The sequence below is a fragment of the Pongo pygmaeus genome, chromosome 20 (genome assembly GCF_028885625.2).
Source record: "Pongo pygmaeus isolate AG05252 chromosome 20, NHGRI_mPonPyg2-v2.0_pri, whole genome shotgun sequence".
NCBI classification, from domain to species: Eukaryota; Metazoa; Chordata; class Mammalia; order Primates; family Hominidae; genus Pongo; species Pongo pygmaeus.
In genome coordinates, this window is record NC_072393.2 from 15,973,103 (window position 1) to 15,995,635 (window position 22,533).

General features: G+C 48.2%; 1 protein-coding gene across 1 annotated transcript; it reads left to right on the forward strand.

The window, feature by feature from the left end:
* Positions 1–605: 605 nt before the first annotated feature.
* On the forward strand, positions 606–21,542 carry LOC129020909 (cytochrome P450 4F2-like). Its single transcript, XM_054465835.2, has 12 exons — positions 606–803; positions 8,652–8,796; positions 10,523–10,576; positions 10,668–10,795; positions 12,645–12,766; positions 13,495–13,765; positions 14,103–14,169; positions 14,361–14,490; positions 20,156–20,289; positions 20,386–20,450; positions 20,930–21,012; positions 21,365–21,542. Exons 1-12 carry the CDS (start codon positions 606–608, stop codon positions 21,540–21,542), a joined length of 1,575 nt encoding a protein of 524 aa, XP_054321810.2.
* Positions 21,543–22,533: the final 991 nt, after the last annotated feature.

Here is a 22,533-nt window from a genome sequence, read left to right on the forward strand (position 1 = left end):
CTCCTCTCTGCACCCAGCTGGTACTGCCTGCAGGTTTTGGCCAGCTGTCCAGGCAGGGAGGAGGCAGCCAGGCCTATGGCCTACAGGGATTGGCTGCCCCTGACAGCCTTGCCTAGGTGAGGGGCCAGCGACAAAGAAGCCCCAGGAGGAGGGAAGAGGAAGTTGTGTGGGACAAGGTGCTCCTGACAGAAGGTGCCAGGCTGGAACTGTCAGGGCTGGAGGGTACTAGTCTGGGAGAGGGAGGGGCACTGCCCAAGGCTGGGGTAGCTCCAGGGAGCTGGTCCTGGTGGGGCTGATGGGTTCCGGGTAACTGAAACCAAGCCCCTGACAACCTGCAATGATTCAGGCTGGGCCTTTCAGAACTCTAATCAGCCTTCCTCTCTCTCTTTCTCTCTCCCCTCTCTCTTCTTTACTCTCTTCTCTCTCTGCCTCTTCTCCTGGCTGTACCTGGGTTTCCCTCTCTGCTTTCAGCCCTTGTTTTCTCATCTGTGAGCTCTCCCTGCCTCCAGCACCTCCCATCCCTGCCCCTGTCCAATGTCCCTGAAGCTCCCCGGGCTCTTTTCTGGGCCTCAGGACCTCACCCTCCATCCCGTCTGCCCTGCAGGATGTCGCTGCTGAGCCTGTCCTGGCTGGACCTCGGGCCGGTGGCAGCATCCCTGTGGCTGCTCCTGCTGCTGGTCGGGGCCTCCTGGCTCCTGGCCCGCGTCCTGGCCCGGACCTATGCCTTCTATGACAACTGCCGCTGCCTCCAGTGTTTCCAGCAGCCCCCAAAACAGAACTGGTTTTGGGGTCACCTGAGCCTGGTGAGTGTGGCAGCAGGACGGGTCTGGGTCTCAGGGTGGATGGACTTCTAGAGGGGCGGGAATGGGGCTCAGGGAGCTGGATATTGAGGGTAGGTTGGGGTCTGGGACATCAGAGGAGTTAGGGAGGCCGAGGGGAGCCCCTATTTCCTCACTGCCCCAACCAGATTCATTCCTCCTCTCTGTTCACTCCATGGCCCCAGGCCTTTTTCTTTCTCTCTCTTCCCCACCCTAAGCCTGCTTTGGCTCAAGTTCCTACTTGTCTTCTCCACATTAATACATCGTTGTATCCTTGTTCTACTGGGGGCTTCTAGGGTGGACTGCACAGAGCAGGTACTCCCTGACTGCCCATGTTTTTTGTTTTGTTTTGTCTTTTTGAGGCAGGGTCTTGCTCTGTCACCAGGGTTGGAGTGCAGTGGTGCAATCATAGCTCACTGCAGCCTTGACCTCCTGGGCTCAACCAATCCTCCCATCTCAGCCTCCCCAGTAGCTGGGACTACAGGTGTGCACCACCAGACCTGCTAGTTTTTTTTATTTTTTGTAGAGACAGGGTCTCACTATATTGCCCAGAGTGGTCTCAAACTCCTGGCCTCAAGCAATCCTCCCATCTCTGCCTCCCAAAGTGTTGGGATTACAGGCATGAGCCACTGCACTTAGCTCAGTCACAATCCTTATCACTGGACTTGAGGTCTCCTCAGAGGGAGAGTCCAGAGTCCACTCTCTGCCTGGCCCATCTCTGTGGGCCTCAGGCTGGTGTCTACTCCTCTTTGGGCTGCTGCCTCCCCATAAGATTTGCTGTTTCTCCCTACCGTACCCACAGGGCACAGCTGGGCCAGAGGAAAGATGTGGCTGGTTTCTCCCTCCGTCTCTTTACTCAGGCACTTTTTTTTCTTATATTTCCCTCCACCCCTAAGATATGTCAATGGGCCCCATTGCTCAGTTTGGATAACAGTTGACTACTTTTCCTTTCAGAAGGGATCATTCTGGCCTCTGCCCTAACAGCCAGATTCCCTGGGAGGAGATTCCTCATCTCCCTCATCCTAGCCTCCTCCCTAGAGGACTTTTCTCCATGCTGTGTTGGCCCCCTACTGCCAGAATCATACCTTGGGTTGGTCATTACCTGTAAGGGCGCCACTCCAATGCCATTGATTTAAGTGTTGCCTTCTCTGACCACAATCCCCTCTCTCCTTCCAGCTTTTTCTGTTCACTATCTCTCAACTCTTTTTTTTTTTTTTTTTTTTTTTTTTTTTTTTTTTTGAGATGTAGTCTCATTCTACCACCCAGGCTGGAGTGCAGTGGCGTGATCTCAGCTCACTGCAATCTCCGCCTCCAGGTTCACATGATTCTCCTGCCTCAGCCTCCCAAGTAGCTGGGATTATAGGCGCTCACCATCACGCCCGGCTAATTTTTGTATTTTTAGTAGAGATGAGGTTTCATCATGTTGTCCAGGCTGGTCTCAAACTCTTGACCTCAAGTGGTCTGCCCACCTTGACCTCCCAAAGTGCCGGCATGAGCCACTGCACCTGGCCCACTGCTTCTCATCTTACACCCTGTTGGGACTTCCAGTTCTCTTTACACCCCAGTCTAGCAGCTTCTTCCAGTTCTTCCTTGGCATAGTTCCTATTATTTGCTCATGGGCTGGTTTCTTCCCAATGGGACTTTCTTTCCTGGCCATTTGGAAGACCTTTGCCTTAGATGAGCTCAATCGCCCATGTTCTGTCTTTATTTTTCATTTTTTATAGAGACAGGGTCTCACTATGTTGCCCAGGCTGGTCTTGAACTCCTGGGCTCAAGCAATCCATCTGCCTCAGCCTCCTAAAGTTCTGGGATTACAGGCATGAGCCATGGCATCTGGCCACCCATGTTCTCTTATTTCTTCTCTACAACAATATTAGAGAAGGTCACAAAGCAGGTCAGATGGGTGATATGTAAATTCCCTCCCACCCATCTCCTGTGCACCTCATTCTGCACCCAGACCTTCAGCCTGCTTGCTCTGCTGTCCACTCAAAGACAAAGAGTTGCCTCCACTCACTCCCTTTGTTTCTCTGATCGCCCCTCACCTGCTCTCCACGCCATCCTGCTGTCTTGAGGTGACCGTGACCCCCAAGCCCCCACATCCCATGGACACCTCCCAGCCCCAACTCATCTACCTCCCAGCAGCTCTCTGAATTTGTGACTACTCAGTCCTTCCCAGTACCTCCTTTTTTCTTGGTTCCAGGACGTTGCCATTCCCTGGTCTCCTCTGACCTTCGTGTGCCCCTGTGTCTCGGCTGTTGGCTCCTCACTATGGGGAGATCCCCCATGGTCCTAGTCATTCCTCCCTCTTGCCTCTCTCCTGAGGTCACCTCCTTACCCAGGGCTCCAGCTTCTAAATTGACCATCAGTTCCCTCCAGAAGTGAGCTCTAAGTTTACCTCTCCTGAGCTGGAGGTCATTGCTTCTCTCCTCTCGGGGAGGGGTGGTCTCAGAAACACTTCCATTCCAACCGGTTTGAATCTGAACTCATGGCCCTCCTCCCTACACTGTCCCCCATTTTGGTCTAGTCCTTCAGTTTCCCAGGCCCCACGCTTTGGGGTCTCCTGATGTTCTCTTTCTCTCATCTGCACATCCTGTCCCTCAGCACGTCTGCTGGTGCTGCCTGGCACAATCTCTCCTCCGTCAATTCCTTCTCTGAGTCCTCCTGCCTCCCCTGGCTCCATCCCTTGCCACCTCTCTCCTGGACGCCTCCCACAGGCTCCTCCCTGGTCTCCCTGTTACCGCGCCCAATCCTTTCCTCCACTCTCTCCTCAGCCCTGGACAGACTTTTTCCTTCCTTCCTTCCTTCCTTCCTTTCCTTTGTTTCCTTCCTTCCTTCCTTCCTTCCTTCCTTCCTTTCCTTTGTTTCCTTCCTTCCTTCCTTCCTTCCTTCCTTCCTTCCTTCCTTCCTTTCCTTCCTTCCTTCCTTTCCTTCCTTCCTTCCTTCCTTTCCTTTCTTTCCTTCCTTCCCTTCCCTTCCTTCCTTCCTTCCTTCCTTCCTTCCTTCCTTCCTTTCTTTCTCTTTCTTTCTTTCTTTCTTTCTCTTTCTTTCTTTCTTTTTCTTTCTTCTTTCTTTTCTTTCTATCTCTTCCTTCCTTCCTTCCTTCCTTCTTTCTTTCTTTCTTTTCTTTTTCTGTCTAAAAAAGGAAACCATTTATAAAAATTACAGACAAAAGCACACAAATTACACTACAAATCCATTAGAGATACTATCAATTGGCTAACAGGCAAAAGTTTTGCCTACACAGTTTGAATAAATAGAGACAGAGATTATTGACAAATTTAAGAAAATCGATGCCATCTCATCATCAATAAAGACAATTTCAGATGTTACTTTTTATTTTATTTTTTTGAGACAGGGTTTCATTGTGCCGTCCAGGCTGGAGTGCAGTGGCATGATCTCGGCTCACTGCAACCTCCACCTCCTGGGTTCAAATGATCCTTCTGCCTCAGACTCCCTAGTAGCTGGGACTACAGGCATGTACCACCATGCCCGGCTAATTTTTGTATGTATATATTTTTTTTTTCGGAGACAGAGTCTTGCTCTGTCACCAAGGCTGGAGTGCAGTGGCATGATCTCGGCTCACTGCAACCTCTGCCTCCTGGGTTTAAGCGATTCTCCTGCCTCAGCCTCTGGAGTAGCTGGGATTACAGGCGCGCACCACCACACCCAGCTAATTTTTTTTTTTTTTTGTATTTTTAGTAGAGACGGGGTTTCACCTTGTTAGCCAGACTGGTCTCAAACTCCTGACCTCACGTGATCCACCTGCCTCAGCCTCCCAAAATACTGGGATTAGAGGTGTGAGCCACCACGCCCGGCCAAGATGTTACTTCTTGACTATTACATTGATAAAGACTTTTTAAAAACATATAAGGCCTTCAGTGTGTAATGCTGTCCACCTTCATACGGAGCAGATAGGCATGTGGATATTTATAAAATTCTTCTTCAAAGTAATTTTGCAGTATATATCAAAAACTTCAAACTATACAAATGACTTATTTTGAGGACACTATATTCAGTTGATGATCAGGTATATGTAACATAATTACATGAGACTTCTATTGCATTTGTTATGCTAGTGATAAATAGTAAACATGTTTTCAAAACTAGTGAATTAATTATGGTAAAGCCATATGGACCACTGCAAGTTCCCTGAGAGCGAAAGTGACTTCACCTGTCCTATCCCCTGCTGTATCACCTGAATGTAGAATGCACACAGTCTATCTTGAATAACTATTTGTTGAAGGAATTGTATGAAAACATTAATAATTATGCTTGTGAAGACTGATGGAAGAATAATTAAAACATCAAGCTACGTGAAAACATGACACAGATCTTACAGAATGAGATCTCAGGTTTTAAAGTTTGTTATTTGCATTTAAGTAAAAAGATGAGATGGCCGGTGCAGTGGCTCAGGCCTGTAATCCCAGCACTTTGGGAGGCCGAGGCAGGTGGATCACCTGAGGTCAGGAGTTCGAAACCAGCTTGACCAACATGGTGAAACCCCATCTCTACTAAAAATACAAAGATTAGTCGGGTGTGCTGATAGGTGCCTATAATCTCAGCTACTCTGGAGGCTGAGGCAGCAGTATCTCTTGAACCTGGGAGGCAGAAGTTGCAGTGAGCTGAGATCTATCCATTGCACTGTAGCCTGAGTGACAAGAGGAAAACATTGTCTCAGAAAAAAAAAAAAGATGAGACCTGGACAGACTTTTTTGACAGACTGAGCCACTTCTTGGGAGGCGGAGGTTGCAGTGAGCCGAGATGGCCCCATTGCACTCCAGCCTAGGCAACAAGAGTGAAATTCCGTCACCAAAAAAAAAAAAAAAAAAAAAAAAAAAAAAGTGGCTGGGTCTCATTTTCCTCTTTATCGGTTTGTGCCACCCAACATCATATGATCTGTCATCAGCACCACAGGTGCTCACTCAGAACACCTGGAAGTGGGTGCCATGGCAGTGTCCAAAGCCTGCGAGCCCCTTCTTGCCCAGCTTATGTGTTGATCCTGTAGGACCCAAGGTCCCCGTGGCTCTGGATGCCCTTGGTCATCTTTTATTTCTTTCATTTATTTGCCAATCTCCATCCTAGGGATCCTTGGAGAGACTCAGTTGAGGTTCTACCTTGGAGGCACCCTCAATCTTGGGGCCACAGAACTAGACTGAGATACTCCACATCCTATGTGGTCAGGGCTGGCTTGAAGGAGAGATGGACGGTGGGACCCCTGAGGGGAATCAGGGTTTCTGCCACTGGGGCAGGCAGGCAGGTTTCCTGGAGGAGGGGTTTGTGGAAGTGGGTCTGGAACGATGAGTAGGAATTTTTTTAAGCAAAGAAGAGAAAGAGAAAGATAATTTCATGTGGAGGTTGGGCCCATTTGAAGACTTGGAGGTGAGAGAGCAAGCACCTGCCTTTTGAGCAGCAAGAAAGAGCTTGGTGCCACCAGAACAATCAGGATGAGAGGCAGAGGAAAGAGGGAGGGGAGGAGATTGATTCTGAGGACAATGGGGAGCCATGGAGGGTGTGTGAACAGGAGAGGGGCAATATCAGCTGACTGGCTCCTTCCCTTGCCCCACCTGGTTTCTCTCCCTTTTTATCAAGCTCCTTTCTATAGCTCCCCTTGCAGAAGTATCTGCAATTCAGGTTTTGCTTCTAGAGAGCCCACACTAAGACAGGGCCTTATGATTCTCCAGTCATTCCTCTCCCACTGATCTGCTACCTCTGCTCTTGTTCTCTGACTGGCTTGTACCCATTTTCTTCCACTTCCTTCTGGATCTCTTCTGGGCATCTCCTTCAGTCTTTCCCAGCTGGCTCCAGCCTGGGCGCAGTTGTGGGAATGATGGGAGTATGAGACAGAACATTCTCCCATGAGCTCAAATTCAGGGCTATCCTTGGGGTGGGACATGGAGCCTGCTCTGGGGTGGTGCAGCCAGGCTTGAGAGAAGGGGCTGTGTCTACATCTTCCCCCTGCTAGCTTGCTGCAAAGCTGGGGGTACCTGTCTAGAGCTAGGGGCAGGAGGCTGTGCTGGGACTGGGGGACAGGAGAGAAAGTTCAATGGACTGAGATTCATTATGAATTTGGGATAAACAGCAAGTGGGGTGAATGGTCAAATGTTGCTGGGGAGAGACAGGGAGAGGGATGGAGAGTTGGACTTGGGAGAAACAGTGATAGGGAAAAAGATGCTCACACAGAGATGGAGAGAAACAGTGAGAGACAGAGTGAGGGAGAGAGAGGGGAGAGGGAGAGAAAGACACAGAGAAAGTGACACATAAACAGAAAGTAAAAGAAACACAGACACACATATCTAAATCTATCATTGATCATATCTGTCATCCATGTAGCCATCACTCATACATCTCTCTCATCTATACCTGTCTCTCTTATCTCTCTATCCATATATCCTATTTATCATCTATCGATCTGTCACCTACCTTTTTCTTTCTTTCATCTATCTGTCTATCGTATTATCTACCTACCTACCTACCTACCTACCTACCCATCCATCCATCCTGTCTGTGCATCCATTCATCCTTCTATCTATCCTATCCTATCTATCTATCTATCTATCTATCTATCTATCTATCTATCTATCTATCTATCTATCTATCTAATCTATCATCTATCTGTCCATCCATCTTATCTGTGCATCCATACATCAATCCATCCATCTATCCTGTTATCTACCTACTTACCTACTTATATACCTACCTCCTACCTACCTACCTAACTACCTACCTACCTACCTACCTACCTATCCATCCATCCATCCCTCCTATCTGTGCATCCATCCATGTATCCTATTACCTACCTATCCATCCCTCCCTCCTATCTGTGCATCCATCCATGTGTCCTATTACCTACCTATCCATCCATTCTTCATGTGGAGGTTGATGGATGTACATCCATCCATGTATCCTATTATCTATCTATCTATCTACCCATCTATCTATCTATCTACTTTTTTTTTTTAAGATGGGGTCTCGCTCTGTCACCCAGGCTGGAGTGCAGTGGCGTGACCTTGGCTCACTGCAACCTCCACGTCCTGGGTTCAAGCGATTCTCCAGCTTCAGCCTCCCAAGTAGCTGCGACTACAGGCATGCGCCACCAGGCCCGGCTAATTTTTGTATTTTTAGTAGAGACAGGGTTTCACCATATTGGTCAGGCTGGTCTTGAACTCATGACCTCGTGATCCGCCCACCTGGGCCTCCCAAAGTCCTGAGAATACAGGCTTGAACCACCGCACCCGGCCTATCTATCTTCTATCTATCTGCTTGTATATCTACTGACTGACCAACTTACCTACCCATTTATCCATCCATCCATCCATCCATCCATCCATCCATCCATCCATCCATCCAGCGATCCATCCATCCATCCTATCTGTGTGTCCATCTGTCCATTTAATCTATCTATCTATCTATCTATCTATCTATCTATCTATCTATCTATCTATCTACCTCCCTCCATCCCTCCCTCCCCACCTACCTACTAATCCATCCATGCATCCACCCATCCTATCTGTGGGTCCATCCAACCATCTATCTTATTATCTATCTGTCCATCTATTTATCTATCTATCTATCTATCTATCTATCTATCTATCTATCTATCCATCCATCCATCCATCATCTACATATCTATCTAGAGAAAGACACAGAGAGAGGAAGAGAATGAGGGAACAGAGAAGCACATAGACACAGACACAGAAAGAGACAGGCAGAGACCAATATTTCAGGTGAAAGGGCTGAGAAGTTTGGGGGTGTGTGGTGGGTAGGCGGGTGCAATGGGCAGTGGTAGCATCTGAGGCTCCCTGCCAGCCTGGTGTCAGCCTTGTCTATCCCCAGATGCGGGGCAATGAGGAGAACATGCGGCTGTTGAAGGATCTGGGCCACTACTTCCGTGATGTCCAACTTTGGTGGCTTAGGCCTTTCTACCCTGTCCTGCATCTCATCCACCCTACGTTCGCTGCCCCTGTGCTCCAGGCTTCAGGTATCTTTCTCAGGAGGCTATGCTGCAGCCTCTTCCCTGCCTCTGCTCCCTGCCCTCCCAACCCTTGGACAGGCCATGCTGAGCAGAAAAATGGGCGTATCCAACAGAGACCATGGTTCTGCCACTAACCTGCTGGGTGACTCTGGGCAGGTCCCTGGTGCTCTCTGGCTGCTGAGGCCTCTTTTAGTTGTGAGTGAAGAAAACTCAACCCTGTGTGGTCTAAGCAAAGAAACAGAATGCATTGACTGTAAAGTAAAAGTCAGGAAGTAAAAGTGAAGTCCAGGAAGGGTGGTCTTCAGGCATGGCTGGATCCAGGCCATCATAATGCCAGTCTTCATCTCTTAGCTTTGTATCCCTCTGTGATGGTTTCACTGTCATGCTGCTAAAGATAAGTCCCAGAAGCTCAACCCCCATGGACAATTCCCTGTAGTTTCAGGAAAATTTCCAGGATTCCCCTAAATTTGCCTGGCCTGGGTCACAGGACCAATTTCTTATCCAGTCACTGCAGCTTGATTGCATAGGTTTAAGGTCATATGCTCAGCTCTGGAGCAGGGGATGAGAACCCTCTCAACTACTTGGATTGAGAGTGGGGAAGGCATGAGGAGGATGGATGCTGGACAGGCAGATACCACCATTCACCAGACAACCATTCACCAGCATCCCTGTGAGATAGGCATTTCCTGAGTAAGAAAACTGAGGCGCAGAGAGGTGCAATGACTTCTCAAGGTCACACAGCATATCGAGGCCTCCCTCTTAGTTCTTTTTGTAATTTTTTTGAGACAGGGTCTCACTCATTAATGCTTATTGTGGAGTGTGGCAGGATACTGAGGAAGCTTAAATCAAGCCTAGGTTACATGTGGGATGCTAATAGGACCAGATTTAAATCCTATCTGGGGCCCATCTATAGGGCACATGGAAGTCATTTTAGACTCTCTCAGGTCCATGTCTGAGCATGCCACATCAGGACAGGTCATGTATATTGTATCAATGTCAGAACATGTTAACGCATCTCAGGCTATGCCACATATCTCAGGTCCGTGTCAGAAGATGTCAGAGAGTACTGGGCAGACAGGGTGTCCAAGGTCCTTTTTTTTTTTTTTTTTTTTGGAGGCAGCGTCTCACTCTGTCATCCTGGCTGGGATGCAGTGGAATGATCTTGGCTCACTGCAACCTCTGCCTCCCCGGTTCAAGCAATTCTCCTCCCTCAGTCTCCTGAGTAGCTGGGACTACTGGCGCCCGCCGCCACACCCAGCTAATGTTTTTGTATTTTTTAGTAGATACGGGGTTTCACCGTGTTGCCCAGGCTGGTTTTGAACTGCTGAGCTCAGGCAATCCGCCCTCCTCAGCCTCCCAAAGTGCTAGAATTACAGGGGTGATCCACCGTGCCTGGCCAGGGTGTCCTGGGTCCTTGTAAAGGCATTTTGTAGAGCGTTGAGCTATGCTCAGATGTTGCAGAACATGTTGGACCATGTAGGAGCCATGTCAATGCGTGCTGGGGTGTGCTGTGCCATGTTGGGCTGTGTCATTGTTCCACTGCACCGCTGCAGCCTGGTCTGGTCCCCAGTCTCCTCCCCTGTCCTCCCTCCTTCCTTTGCCCTCGACCCTCTTCCTGCTATGCTGGGCCTGGGGGGTGGAAGTGCAAATCCCTGGCTGGGAGCCTCCCCCTACACTCAAAGTCCCTCCCCTGCCCCTCTCTATAACCCCTGATGGTCCTTATTCGTGTCAGCTGCTGTTGCACCCAAGGATACGAGTTTCTATGGCGCCCTGAAGCCCTGGCTGGGTGAGTAACTAGATGAATGGGGATGGGGACAACCTTCTGGGGCCAGGGTAAGGTGCTGTCCTTGCCCATGGCCCTTGGCTGCCTCTACTAGGGGATGGGCTTGTGATTAGTGCTGGTGACAAGTGGAGACGGCACCGCCACCTGCTCACACCTGCCTTCCACTTCAAAATCTTGAAGCCCTATGTGAAGATTTTCAATAAGAGCGTGAACATCATGCATGTGAGTGCCACAAACTCGGGTCCCAGCTGGGCCCTTGGGAAAGGAGAAGTGACCTCAGACAGATGTGGTCTGAAATGCTGGCTCTGCTGGGTGGCTTTGGTGCCATAGCTCTTCCTCCCTAGGCCTTGGTTTCTTCATCTGTAAAATGTGGATAATAATTTCTACTTAAAGGGTGGTCAAGATCATGTACCGAAGTCATGTTCTTGCCACATAGTAAGTGTTCAGAAGGCATTAATTATTAGTCTCCCTCACAGAAACCTTGCAAACTAATAAAGACAGTTATGATGAAATTTGGATAATGGCAGGGCGCGGTGGCTCACTCCTGTAATCCCAGAACCTTTGAGGCCGAGGTGGATCACTTGAGGCCAGGAGATTGAGGCCAGCCTGGCCAACGTGGTGAAACCCCATCTCTACTAACAATACAAAAAAAAAATTAGCTGGTATGGTGGCGCATGCCTGTAATCCCAGCTACTTGGGAGGCTGAGGCAGGAGAATTGCTTGAATCCAGGAGGCAAAGGTTGCAGTGAACTGAGATTGTGCCACTGCACTCCTGCCTGGGCGACAGTGAGACTACATTTCCAAAAAAAAAAAAAAAAAAAAAAATTGCATATAGCTTTTTCTGCATAGCAAACCACTTTAAAACTCACTGGCCTTGGTGGGCCAACCAGACACTTCCATTTGTCCCTTGTTTTCCAGGAGGCTAGTCTGGATTCACGACCACCGTGGAGCCTGAGTTTCAAGAGAGTGAGCAGAAACATTTTAGTACCTCCTGATGCTTAGTTCAGAACCAGCACACTAGCATTTTTACCACATTCTCCTGGTGAAAGCCAGTTTCAAGACCAGCTCAAATCCAGGAGATGGAGACTCAGGCTCTGTCTGCAAGTGGAAGGAGGCTCCAAGTCTCATCGCCAAGGGTGAGGGGCAAAAAGTTAGGGACATTTCTGCAATCACTTGCCTCTGTGCTAATGATGAGGATGATAATGGTAGCTAACATTTATTGAGCACTTAGTGTATACCATAAACTATATGCCAATTCCATGATCTATGTTGTCTGATTTAATATTCACAATCCTATGAGGTAGAGATGATCATAATTGCCACATTATGGATCAAGAAATTGTGGGTCAGAGAGATTAGGGAGTTTGCCTAAGTTTACACAGTTAGGAAGTGAGCTAAAAGTGGTGGAGAAGGGGTTCTAACCTGGTTATCTGGCACCAAAGCAGATCATCTTGGGTTTTTTTTTTTTTTTTTTTTGAGACGGAGTCTCGCTCTGTCACTAGGCTGGAGTGCAGTGGTGTGATCTCGGCCCACTGCAACCTCTGCTTCCTGGGTTCAAGCGATTCTCCTGCCTCAGCCTCCTGAGTAGCTGAGATTACAGGCGCCTGCCATCACATCCAGCCATTTTTTTGTATTTTTTGGTAGAGACGGGATTTCACCATGTTGGCCCAGATGGTCTCAATCTCCTGAACTCATGGTCTGCCCATCTCACCTTCCAAAGTGTTGGGATTACACGTGTGAGCCACTGTGCCTGACCCAAAGCAGATCATCTTAACTATTACTGAAGATTTGACAGAGGGGACCTAAAGAGGGAAATGGGTTGACCAAGAGTATATAGGGCACAGGAGCAGAGTTAGAACTTGAACCCAGGTCACCTGACCCCCAGCCTTGGGCCTTCATGTCCTAATAGTAACAGCTTCTGTTCCTCACAAGCTTGGTCCAACTTGGGGATGGGTACCTCGGGAAGACGACCAGGAGTTGGTTCTAGGCGAGTCCATCCTGGAGGTTGGGGATGGGAAAGGACTCAGGGGAGCCAGGGCTCAGTTCCTGCTCTGTCCCCTTCTCTGGCCAGGCCAAATGGCAACGCCTGGCTTTGGAGGGCAGTGCCTGTCTGGAAATGTTTGAGCACATCAGCCTCATGACCTTGGACAGTCTGCAGAAATCCATCTTCAGCTTTGACAGCCATTGTCAGGAGTGAGTTCTTCCCCAGGACCTGAGATCTTGGCCATGGACCCACAGGAGTAGGTTAGGGAGAGAGGACTGATCAGGGAATCTGAAGTGTCTTCTTGGAGAAAATGAGTCAGAATTGAGCATGGAAGTACAGGGAAGGGGAGAGAGAAAGATCAGTTCTCCAGGTAGGTAGAACTGTTTGGGTAATGGCAAGGAGGCTAGGATGAGCAGAGCATGTGCAATAGCCATCAAGGGGACACCTTGGAAATGAGATTGGAGGGGTCAGCAGTAGCTACAACTTAATGACATTGAAAAGCCATGCAAAGGGGTATGAACTTCATCCAAGGCTCCCAGGGAATCATGCGAGGTATTTGAGAAGATGAGGGTCATGGTCATTGCTGAGCTTGGACGTTTGACTCCGTGGAAGATTGACCGTTATGTAGACACAGGAAGCAAGGAGACCATGGAGAGGAAGAGGCCTGAGCTTGGTGGAGAAAAAGGGGCAGATTTGAGAGAAACCAAGGAGAAATAGGCAGGAGCAGATGTTGTGTAAGATGCCCATGATGGCCAAGCTGTGCCCTGGGGACCTGGGGCAGAAGGCAGCTCGCAGAGAGTGGGAGGCAGAGAGTGAAGTGTGCTTGCCGGGCACCCTTGTCTGCATGGAACGTGGTCCTGGGAGTCTGGCTAGAAGGTACTCCCAGGCTTTCATGTGTGTTTAGAAGCTGCTTCCTCTCCCTGGCCTGGCCCTGCAGGAAGCCCAGCGAATATATTGATGCCATCTTGGAGCTCAGTGCACTCACTCTGAAACGGCAGCTGCACATCTTCCTGCGCGCGGACTTCTTGTACTTCCTCACTCCCAATGGGCGACGCTTCCGCAGGGCCTGTGACATAGTGCACAACTTCACAGATGCTGTCATCCAGGAGCGGCGTCGCACCCTCACTAGCCAAGGTGTCGATGACTTCCTGAAGGCCAAGGCCAAGTCCAAGACTTTGGACTTCATTGACGTGCTTTTGCTGGCCAAGGTGGGCTTCTCTGGGATCTGAATTTCAGAAGTAGAACGGACCTTGATGTGACATGTCAGATCCATGAACTTGGACTTGATCCAGAGGGCACTGGGGAGCCATGGAAGGTGCTTGAGGAAAGGAGGGACAAGTAAGATATATTTTAGAGGTGACTCTGTAGAAGAGTTCCTAGAAGGAGCAAACAGGAGGCAAGAGACTAGGAAAGAGTCCTGCTAGGCAGGTCTAGTGATGATAAGGGAGGAATCTTGCCTGGAATATGGATCTTCATGAACTGTTGTAGGTTAGACTCAGGTGCCTTCATGGCTGGTGTAATTTAGAGGTCTTGTCTTGTCTCCAGGATGAAAATGGAAAGAAGTTGTCAGATGAGGACATAAGAGCGGAGGCTGACACCTTCATGTTTGGGGGTGAGGGTCCCAGGGTGTGATGTCACTAGGGGTAGGAGTGTCTCCATTCCAGGGATGTGGTGAGTGGACCCTGGATCACCCCATCCCATCTTCCTTCCCCACTTCCTTCTGAGGGCCTCAATACCTGGGTGCTGTCCACCCTTTGGTGCTGAAGCAGCCCAGAGACACAAGCTTACCTGGCTGCTCCTCAGGCCATGACACCACGGCCAGTGGTCTCTCCTGGGTCCTGTACAACCTCGCGGGGTACCCAGAATATCAGGAGCACTGCCGACAGGAGGTGCAAGAGCTCCTGAAGAACCGTGATCCTAAAGAGATTGAATGGTGAGTGTGCAGGTCCTTGTGACCTGTTCCTGAGTCCCTCTCATTGGTTTAGCTCTTCAGGTGGGAAAGGAAGAAGGTCTTATTGGTGATTGTGCTATTACTGCCTAGTGGGAATTGGTGCAGAGCTCAGGAACAGGGCCTGGTACTCAGCCTGGAGCAAGGGAAATGTTGCAGGATTTTTGCCTTTACTATCTATTGCAATTAAACTCATTCAATTATTTTTCTTTTTTGTTTTTTCTTTCTTTTTTCCTTTTTTATTTTTTTTGAGACAGTCTCACTGTGTCATCCAGGCTGGAGTGCAGTGGCATAATCTCCGCTCACTGCAACCTCTGCCTCCCGAGTTCAAGCGATTCTCCTGCCTCAGCTTCCCGAGGACCTGTGATTGCAGGCGTCCGCCACTACGCCCAGCTAATTTTTGTATTTTTAATAGAGACGGGGTTTCACCATGTTGGCCAGGCTGGTCTCGAACTTCAGACCTCAGGGGATTCGCCCTCCTCAGCCTACCAAAGTGCTGGGATTACAGGTGTGAGCCACAGTGCCTGGCCAAACCCATTCAGTTCTAATAGATATTGCCGAATTGCCTTTTAGCATCTCTGCACTGATTAACTCTCCAGTGTGTGGTAGAACTAGTTCTCTTTGTTTCCTCCTTTTTGATAGCTGCACAGTGTTCTCTCATAAGGATGTACTGTAATTCATCAAAACATTTCTCCATTGATGGACATTTGTGTGCTTTCCAGGCTTTTGCTATAACCAACATGATGTAGTGGGCACCCATGTACACTGACCATTGCTTACATCTGTGAGCAGCTTTGCAGTATCAGTTCTGAGAAGTGCAGTTGGTGAACTGAAGACCATTTGAGATCTACAATTCAATAGCTCCTACACACACATTTTGAGAATGCCTTCCTCACATTCTCCCCTAAAGTGTATATTATGAAACTTTAAAACATTTGCCAATCTGATAGATGCAACATAATACTTCAGTGAACATCACTTTAAGCATGGGTAAAGTTGAGCATTGTTTTCACTTACTGACCAGCCATGGGTATTTCTTATTCTGTGAAGTGTTTGCACAATTTGTTCCTTCTAGTTTGGGTTTTTGTAGTTTTTTTCTTATTGATTTATAAGCACTGCTCACATATTAAGAAAACTAGTTCTTTTTTTCTGTTTTGCAAAGTTCTTTCTCAGATTGTCTTTGAATTAATTGTTGGTTTTCATTCATTTATTTTGGCTTGATTAATTTATTTGCCGTCAAATTCTTTCCTTTATACGTGCCATTTTTTGTTTTTATTATTATTATTTTTATTTATTTATTTTTGAGACAGAGTCTTGCTCTGTCACCCAGGCTGGATAGCAGTGGCATGATCTCAGCTCACTGCAACCTCCGCCTCCCAAGTTCAAGTGATTCTCCTCCTCAGCCTCTCAAGTAGCTGGGATTACAAGTGTCCACCACTATGCCCAGCTAATTTTTGTATTTTTAGTAGAGATGGGGTTTCACCATGTTGGCCAGGCCTCAGGTGATCCACCTACCTTGGCCTCCCAAAGTGCTGGGATTACAGACGTGAGCCACTGTGCCCGGCCATGTTTTTGTTTTTTTAAATCATGCATGGGAAATTCTTTCATGCTCTAAAATTAAAATGTAAAACTCATGTTTGTTTTCCTCTAATGGGTTTATTTGTTTTTAAAATATTTTATTTATTATTTTAGTTTAAAAATATTTATTACTTTTTTCTCTGTGAAGTCTATGATAGTATAAGAATTGTTGTGGGAATGTATTCATCTTCCTCCAAATGGGTAGTTGCCCCAACAGAATTTAATGAATATTTTGTATTTGTCTTATGATTTTAAATAACAGCAGATTCACAATAAGTGAAATTTATTTATATACTTGGGTCTGTTTCTTGGGCTTTATTCTGTTCCACTTAATATTATTTACTTTATTTATTTATTTATTTATTTATTTTTTGAGACAGAATCTTGCTCTGTCGCCCAGGCTGGAGTGCAGTGGTGCGATCTTAGCTCATTGTAACCTCCACCTCCTGGGTTCAAGCGATTCTCCTGCCTCAGCCTCCTGAGCAACTGGGGCTAGAGGTGCAGATCACCACGCCTGGCTAATTTTTGTATTTTTAGTAGAAACAGGGTTTCACCACGTTGGCCAGGCTGGTCTCAAATTCCTGATCTCAGGTGATCCGCCCACCTCGGCTTCCCAAAATGCTGGGGTTCCAGGCGTGAGCCACCACGCCTGGCCTAGTTAATTATATAGTCATACATAAGCATCAAGATGTCTTCATCATTATACTTTAAAAAACACTTTCATATTTGATAAAGGTGATCCTATTTTATTACTTTGCTTTCACAAGTTTTTCTTTTTCTCTTTTCTTTTTTCTTTCTTTTTTTTTTTTTTTGAGATGGAACCTCGCTCTGTCACCCAGGCTGAAGTGCAGTGGTGCAATCTTGGCTTACTGCAACCTCTGCCTCCTTAGTTCAAACTATTCTCCTGCCTCAGCCTCCCGAGTAGTTGGGATTACAGGTGCCCACCACCATGCCTGGCTAATTTTTCTGTATTTTTAGTAGAGACAGGGTTTAACCATGTTGGCCAGGCTGGTCTTGAACTCTTGATCTCAGGTGATCTGCCTGCCTCGGCATCCCAAAGTGCTGGAATTACAGGTGTGAGCCACCGCACCTGGCCTGAGCACCTCTTCTTATTGTCCCACTTATGCCTAGTGTTCCATTATTGGAATGCTAAGCATGTGGGAGTTATTCATACTCTACTGCTCCAGGTCATTGCCAAGGTCTGATTTTCAAACTTCAAAAAATTGAAACCTCAGGCATAAATGGGTTAAATCTCTTATAGACCTCAGGGCATCCATGATTTCTTAGATAATATTCTTTGTTTATTTACTCTTGGGTCACCTGTTCTTTCTCTTGTTATTTTGCAGGAATTCCGTGTATTCTAGATATTGTAGAAACCTTTGAATCTGTCATCTGAATGTTCGTTTGGTCCATGGTATCCTGTTACACATAAATCCTTAATTTTCATGCACATTTATCCTTTTTCTTTTTGATCTTCTACTTTGTCCTTTCGAGGTTTTAAGAATTCCCACCCCTAAGTCACAAGGGTCTCTTCTGTTATCTTCTTTAAACTTTATAGCTTTATTCATCTCATATAGGAAGAGATTCCATCCTGTATATGAAGTAGACAAGGATCTGGTTTTTTTGTTCCCAAATTTCCAATTGTTTGAACATCTTCCTCCAAATCATCTATCAATTGCCCAGGGGTGTGTGGGCCCCTCTTTGCCAGAAGTTGTTAAATTTTCACCTATTCCTGTGCCTGACTGCAAGCTCTCTTCTCTCTTCCTCTGGTCCGTTTTCCTGTTCTTGTAGCAGTACCACAGTCTTTTCTTTTCGTTTCTTTTCTTTTCCTTTCTTTCCTTTTCCCTCCTTCCCTCCATCTCTCTCTCTCTCTTTCTCGTTCTTTTCTTCTTTCTTTCTCTCTCTCTCTCTTTCTTTCTTTCTCTTTCTTTCTTTCTCTTTCTTTCTCTCTCTCTCTCTTTCTTTCCTTCCTTCCTTCTTTCTTCCCTCCCTCCTTCTCTCTTCCTTCCCTCCTTCCTTCTCTCTTTCTTCCCTCCCTCCTTCTCTCTTTCTTCCCTCCCTCCTTCTCTCTCTCTCTTTCTCCTTCCTTCCTTCCTTCCTTCCTCTCTCTGTCTCTCTCTTGCTTTCTTGCTTGGTTTTGCTCTGTTCCCAAGCTGGAGTGCAGTGGTGTGATCATGGCTCACTGCAACCTCCACCTCCCAAGATCAAGGGGTCCTCCCACCTCAGCCTCCCGAGTAGCCAGGAGTAAAGGCGCATGCCACCACACCCGGCTAATTTTTTGTATTTTTAGTAGAGACAAGGTCTCACTATGTTGTCCAGGCTCTTTGTGAACTCCTGGGCTCAAGCAATCTGCCTGCTTTGGCCTTCCGCTGTGTTCGGATTACAGATGTGACCCACCTTGCCCAGCGCATTTATCGCCTTTTTTTTTTTGACGGAGTCTCAGCTGGACTGGTGAGCAGTGGCGTGATCTCGGCTCGCTGCAACCTCCGCTTTCCAGATTCAAGTGATTCTCCTGCCTCAGCCTCCCGAGTAGCTAGGATTATAGGCGCCTGCCACCACACCCAGCTATGTTTTTGTATTTTTAGTAGAGATGGGGTTTCACTATGTTGGCCAGGCTGATCTTAACTCCTGACCTCGTGGCTCACCCGTGGCAGCCTCCCAAAGTGCTGGGATTACAAGCTTGAGCCACCACCCCTGGCTGCTTTATCTTTTAGAAAATATTTTATTTCATTTTTATGCTATACCTGTGTAATAGATCATAATATCTGGTAGATTGGATTTATCTTCTTCAATCTTTTATTTTAATTTTATCCTAACTTTTTTTTTTAAGAGATGGGATCTCACTTTATAGCCCACGCTGGAGTGCATTGGCATGATCATAGCTCACTGCAGCCTTGAACTCCTGGGTGCAAGGGATCCTCACACCTCAGCCTCCTGAGTAGCTGGGACCACAGGCATTCACCACCATGCCTGGTGGATCTTTTATTCTTAAATTGACCTAACTTTTGATGAACTTTAATTCTTCCAATTAGAATAAGATGGTTAAGTTCCTACAAAATAAAATGCTAGATTTTTTATTGAATTGCTTTGAATATGTTGATTAATTTAGAAAGAAATGAGACCTTTATAATATTAAGCCATCTCATTCTAGAGTGTTGAGGGGATTTTATTGAAACAATTTTATAATCTTTATAGAGATTTTCCCCTCATCTTTGTTAGTATATTCTATTATATTCTATTATTAATTTGAGACAGGGTCTTGCTCTGTCACCCAGGCTGGAGTGCAGTGGCATGATCTCTGCTCACTGCAACCTCCGCCTCCCAGATTCAAGTGATTCTTGTGCCTCAGCCTCTTGAGTAGCTGGGATTACAGGTGCATGCCACCACACCTGGCTAATTTTTGTATTGTTAATAGAGACAGAGTTTTGCTATGTTGGCCAGGGTGGTCTTGAACTCTTGGCCTCAAGTAACCAACCCGCCTCAGCCTTCCAAAGTGCTAGAACTACAGGCATAAGCCACAGCACCTGGCCTCATTATATAGTTTTAAACATTTTTAAATGCAAATAGGTTAACACTTTTAAGGAGACCCTCTATGTGTTGTGTTTTGCTTAGAAATGCTTCTAAAAATACCATATCAAGTTTTCTAATACTTTTGCGACTTTGGTTTTCTCATGCTTAAATCCTTGATTCTTCTGGAATTCATTTTTGTTATTGGATTTAGGGTCAGAGGGAGGTTGGAATTGCCTTTGCAAAAATTATAAGTGAGGACATAATGACAGTGAAAGAGATCAGACCTAATCGACTCTATCTTGCTTGTAACTTTTAAGCTGTCCTTGTTCATTCCTGGGCATAGGCTGAACTAACTTTGGGAAGGAATTCAGTTCATGGTTTGAGTCTGAAACCAAATTGTTAATAGCCTTTTCCCGAAAAGACCCCCTGTCTTGATAAATCGGCTCTTTCTAGGCAGTGGGCAAGGTGAATCCACTGGGTGGTTACAAGTTGGTGCGAGGGTCTCTCTGGGCTGCAGGAGGGCTGTGTTTGCTCCCTGGATAATTGTTGGGTGTTACCTCAGGGATGACCTGGCCCAGTTGCCCTTCCTGACCATGTGCCTGAAGGAGAGCCTGCGGCTGCATTCCCCAATCTCCAGGATCCACCGCTGCTGCACCCAGGATGTGGTGCTCCCGGATGGCCGGGTCATCCCCAAAGGTGCCCACAGTTGGGCAGGCGGAGAGGGCTTTGGGCAGGGCGGAGGTCCCATCGTGTGGTGGAGTCCTTGTCCTGACTGCACCTCCTCCCCGACAGGGAACACTTGCACCATCAGCATCTTTGGGATCCATCACAACCCTTCAGTCTGGCCGGACCCTGAGGTGCTACCCCTTCCCCCTTCTCCATCCCGGGGCCTGGTCGGGGGAGGGGTGTTGTCCCAGGGAAGCAGATACTCCCTCTCTACTCCACCCGCATCTGTACTTTTGTTTTGTTTTGTTTTTTGAGATGAAGTTTTGCTCTTGTTGCCCAGGCTGGAGTGCAATGGAGCGATCTCAGCTCACTGCAACCTGTGCCTCCCGGGTTCAAGCGATTCTTCTGCCTCAGCCTCCTGAGTAGCTGGGATTACAGGCACCCGCCACCACGCCCGGCTAATTTTGTATTTTTAGCAGAGACGGGGTTTCTCCATGTTGGTCAGGTTAATCTCGAACTCCCAACCTCAGGAATTTCGCCCCTCAGCCTCCCAAAGTGCTGGGATTGCAGGCGTGAGTCACCGTGCCCGGCTTCACATCTGTCTTATATGAGGGTGGCTGGGTGTCCTGAGAGACCCCCACCCAACAGCCCTAACTTGCCCACCCACCAGATCTATGACCCCTTTCGCTTCGACCCAGAAAATCTCCAGAAGACATCACCTCTGGCTTTTATTCCCTTCTCGGCAGGGCCCAGGTGAGGCTAAGGGGCTTCTGAGGCGGGCATGGGGTGAGGGTGCCACAGGTGGAGGCAAGGTCTGACTTGTGGGGCCACGTGTTTCATGGAGTCGAGGATTTGAATAAGATCCCAGGAAAAGGGGGGGTGTGTTCTCAGACTTCCCCACTCCTACGTCTGCTGGTCTGGGGGCTGGAGTCTAAGCCAGGCTCGGGGGATATGCAAGCCCACTTGGGGGTCCCAGGCACAGAGTCCCTCTCTCTGCCCCTCAATCGGATCTGAGTGGGGTTGGGAGTCTCAGACCAGGTTCCCGGTGCGATGGGACCGGGATGGGGGTCCTGGGCACAGTCAGAGTCCCCACCCCCTCCCCCAGGAACTGCATCGGCCAGACGTTCGCCATGGCTGAGATGAAGGTGGTCCTGGCGCTCACGCTGCTGCGCTTCCGCGTCCTGCCGGACCACGCGGAGCCCCGCAGGAAGTTGGAGCTGATCGTGCGCGCGGAGGATGGACTTTGGCTACGGGTGGAGCCCCTGAGCGCGGACCTGCAGTGACCCACCACCGTCAGGTCTCAGAGCCACCCGCGCCCTCCTCAGGCACCTTTGCAGGTTCCCGGGAATCAATCTGTGCCTGAGTCCCACAGACAGCCAGCAGGGGGCGTCGGAGAACTGCAGGGATCCAGGGCCTGGCGGGAGGAGGCGGAGTGTTCCTGAGCCAAGACCCTGACAGCCTCTCTGGTTGAGCACAGTGGCCCCGTGCTGAGGGCGGGTTGTCCCAGAGCGCAGGTCGGGACTGTATCCTTTGGGCAATAGGGAGCCATGGCGGGTGTTTGAGCAGGAGAGGGACCAGGGTTGAGGAGGCACCTATGGGGCAGGTTTGAGGCTCTGAGTCACTGAGGAAAACCAGAGCGGCACTACATCCCCGCCCCTCGATCTCAATTCTCATCTCCTAATACATCCGGTTGTTTTTTTTTCCTCTCACCTCAGGGTTCTTCACTGTTTTCATTGTTCTTAAATGACTGCACTTATTAAACAATAATAAGCCTGGTTGTTTTACAGTGTGTCTGATCATTGAAAGTACCTGTATCTATTATAATGACTGTCATTTTTGTCATGGGGTCAGTGTTTCGGTTATCTTTGCCTGGTATTGGCTGCCATATTTGTATATTTGAAGTAATATTCGTAGGATTTAAAGAAGGCAGCGTTCTCTCTCTCTCTCTTTTTTTTTTTTTTTTTTCTGAGACAGAGTCTTGCTCTGTCACCCCGGCTGGAGTGCAGTGGCACGATCTCGGTTCACTGCAACCTCCGCTCCTGGGTTCAAGCGATTCTCCTGCCTCAGCCTCCCAAGTAGCTGGGACTACAGGTGACTACTGCCACCCCCGGCTAATTTTTTTTTTTTTTTCAGACGGAGTCTCACTCTGTCGCCCTCGCTGGAGTGCAGTGGCGTGATCTCGGCTCACTGCAAGTTCCACCTCCCGGGTTCATGCCATTCTCCTGCCTCAGCCTCCCGAGTAGCTGGGACTATAGGCGCTCGCCACCACGCCCA

Coding starts and splice junctions, on each gene's coding strand:
- LOC129020909 (XM_054465835.2), top strand. CDS start 606: ATGTCGCTGCTGAGCCTGTCCTGGCTGGACCTCGGGCCGGTGGCAGCA. Junction 8,797..10,522: donor CCCTGTGCTCCAGGCTTCAG/GTATCTTTCTCA, acceptor TATTCGTGTCAG/CTGCTGTTGCACCCAAGGAT. Junction 14,491..20,155: donor GATCCTAAAGAGATTGAATG/GTGAGTGTGCAG, acceptor GTGTTACCTCAG/GGATGACCTGGCCCAGTTGC.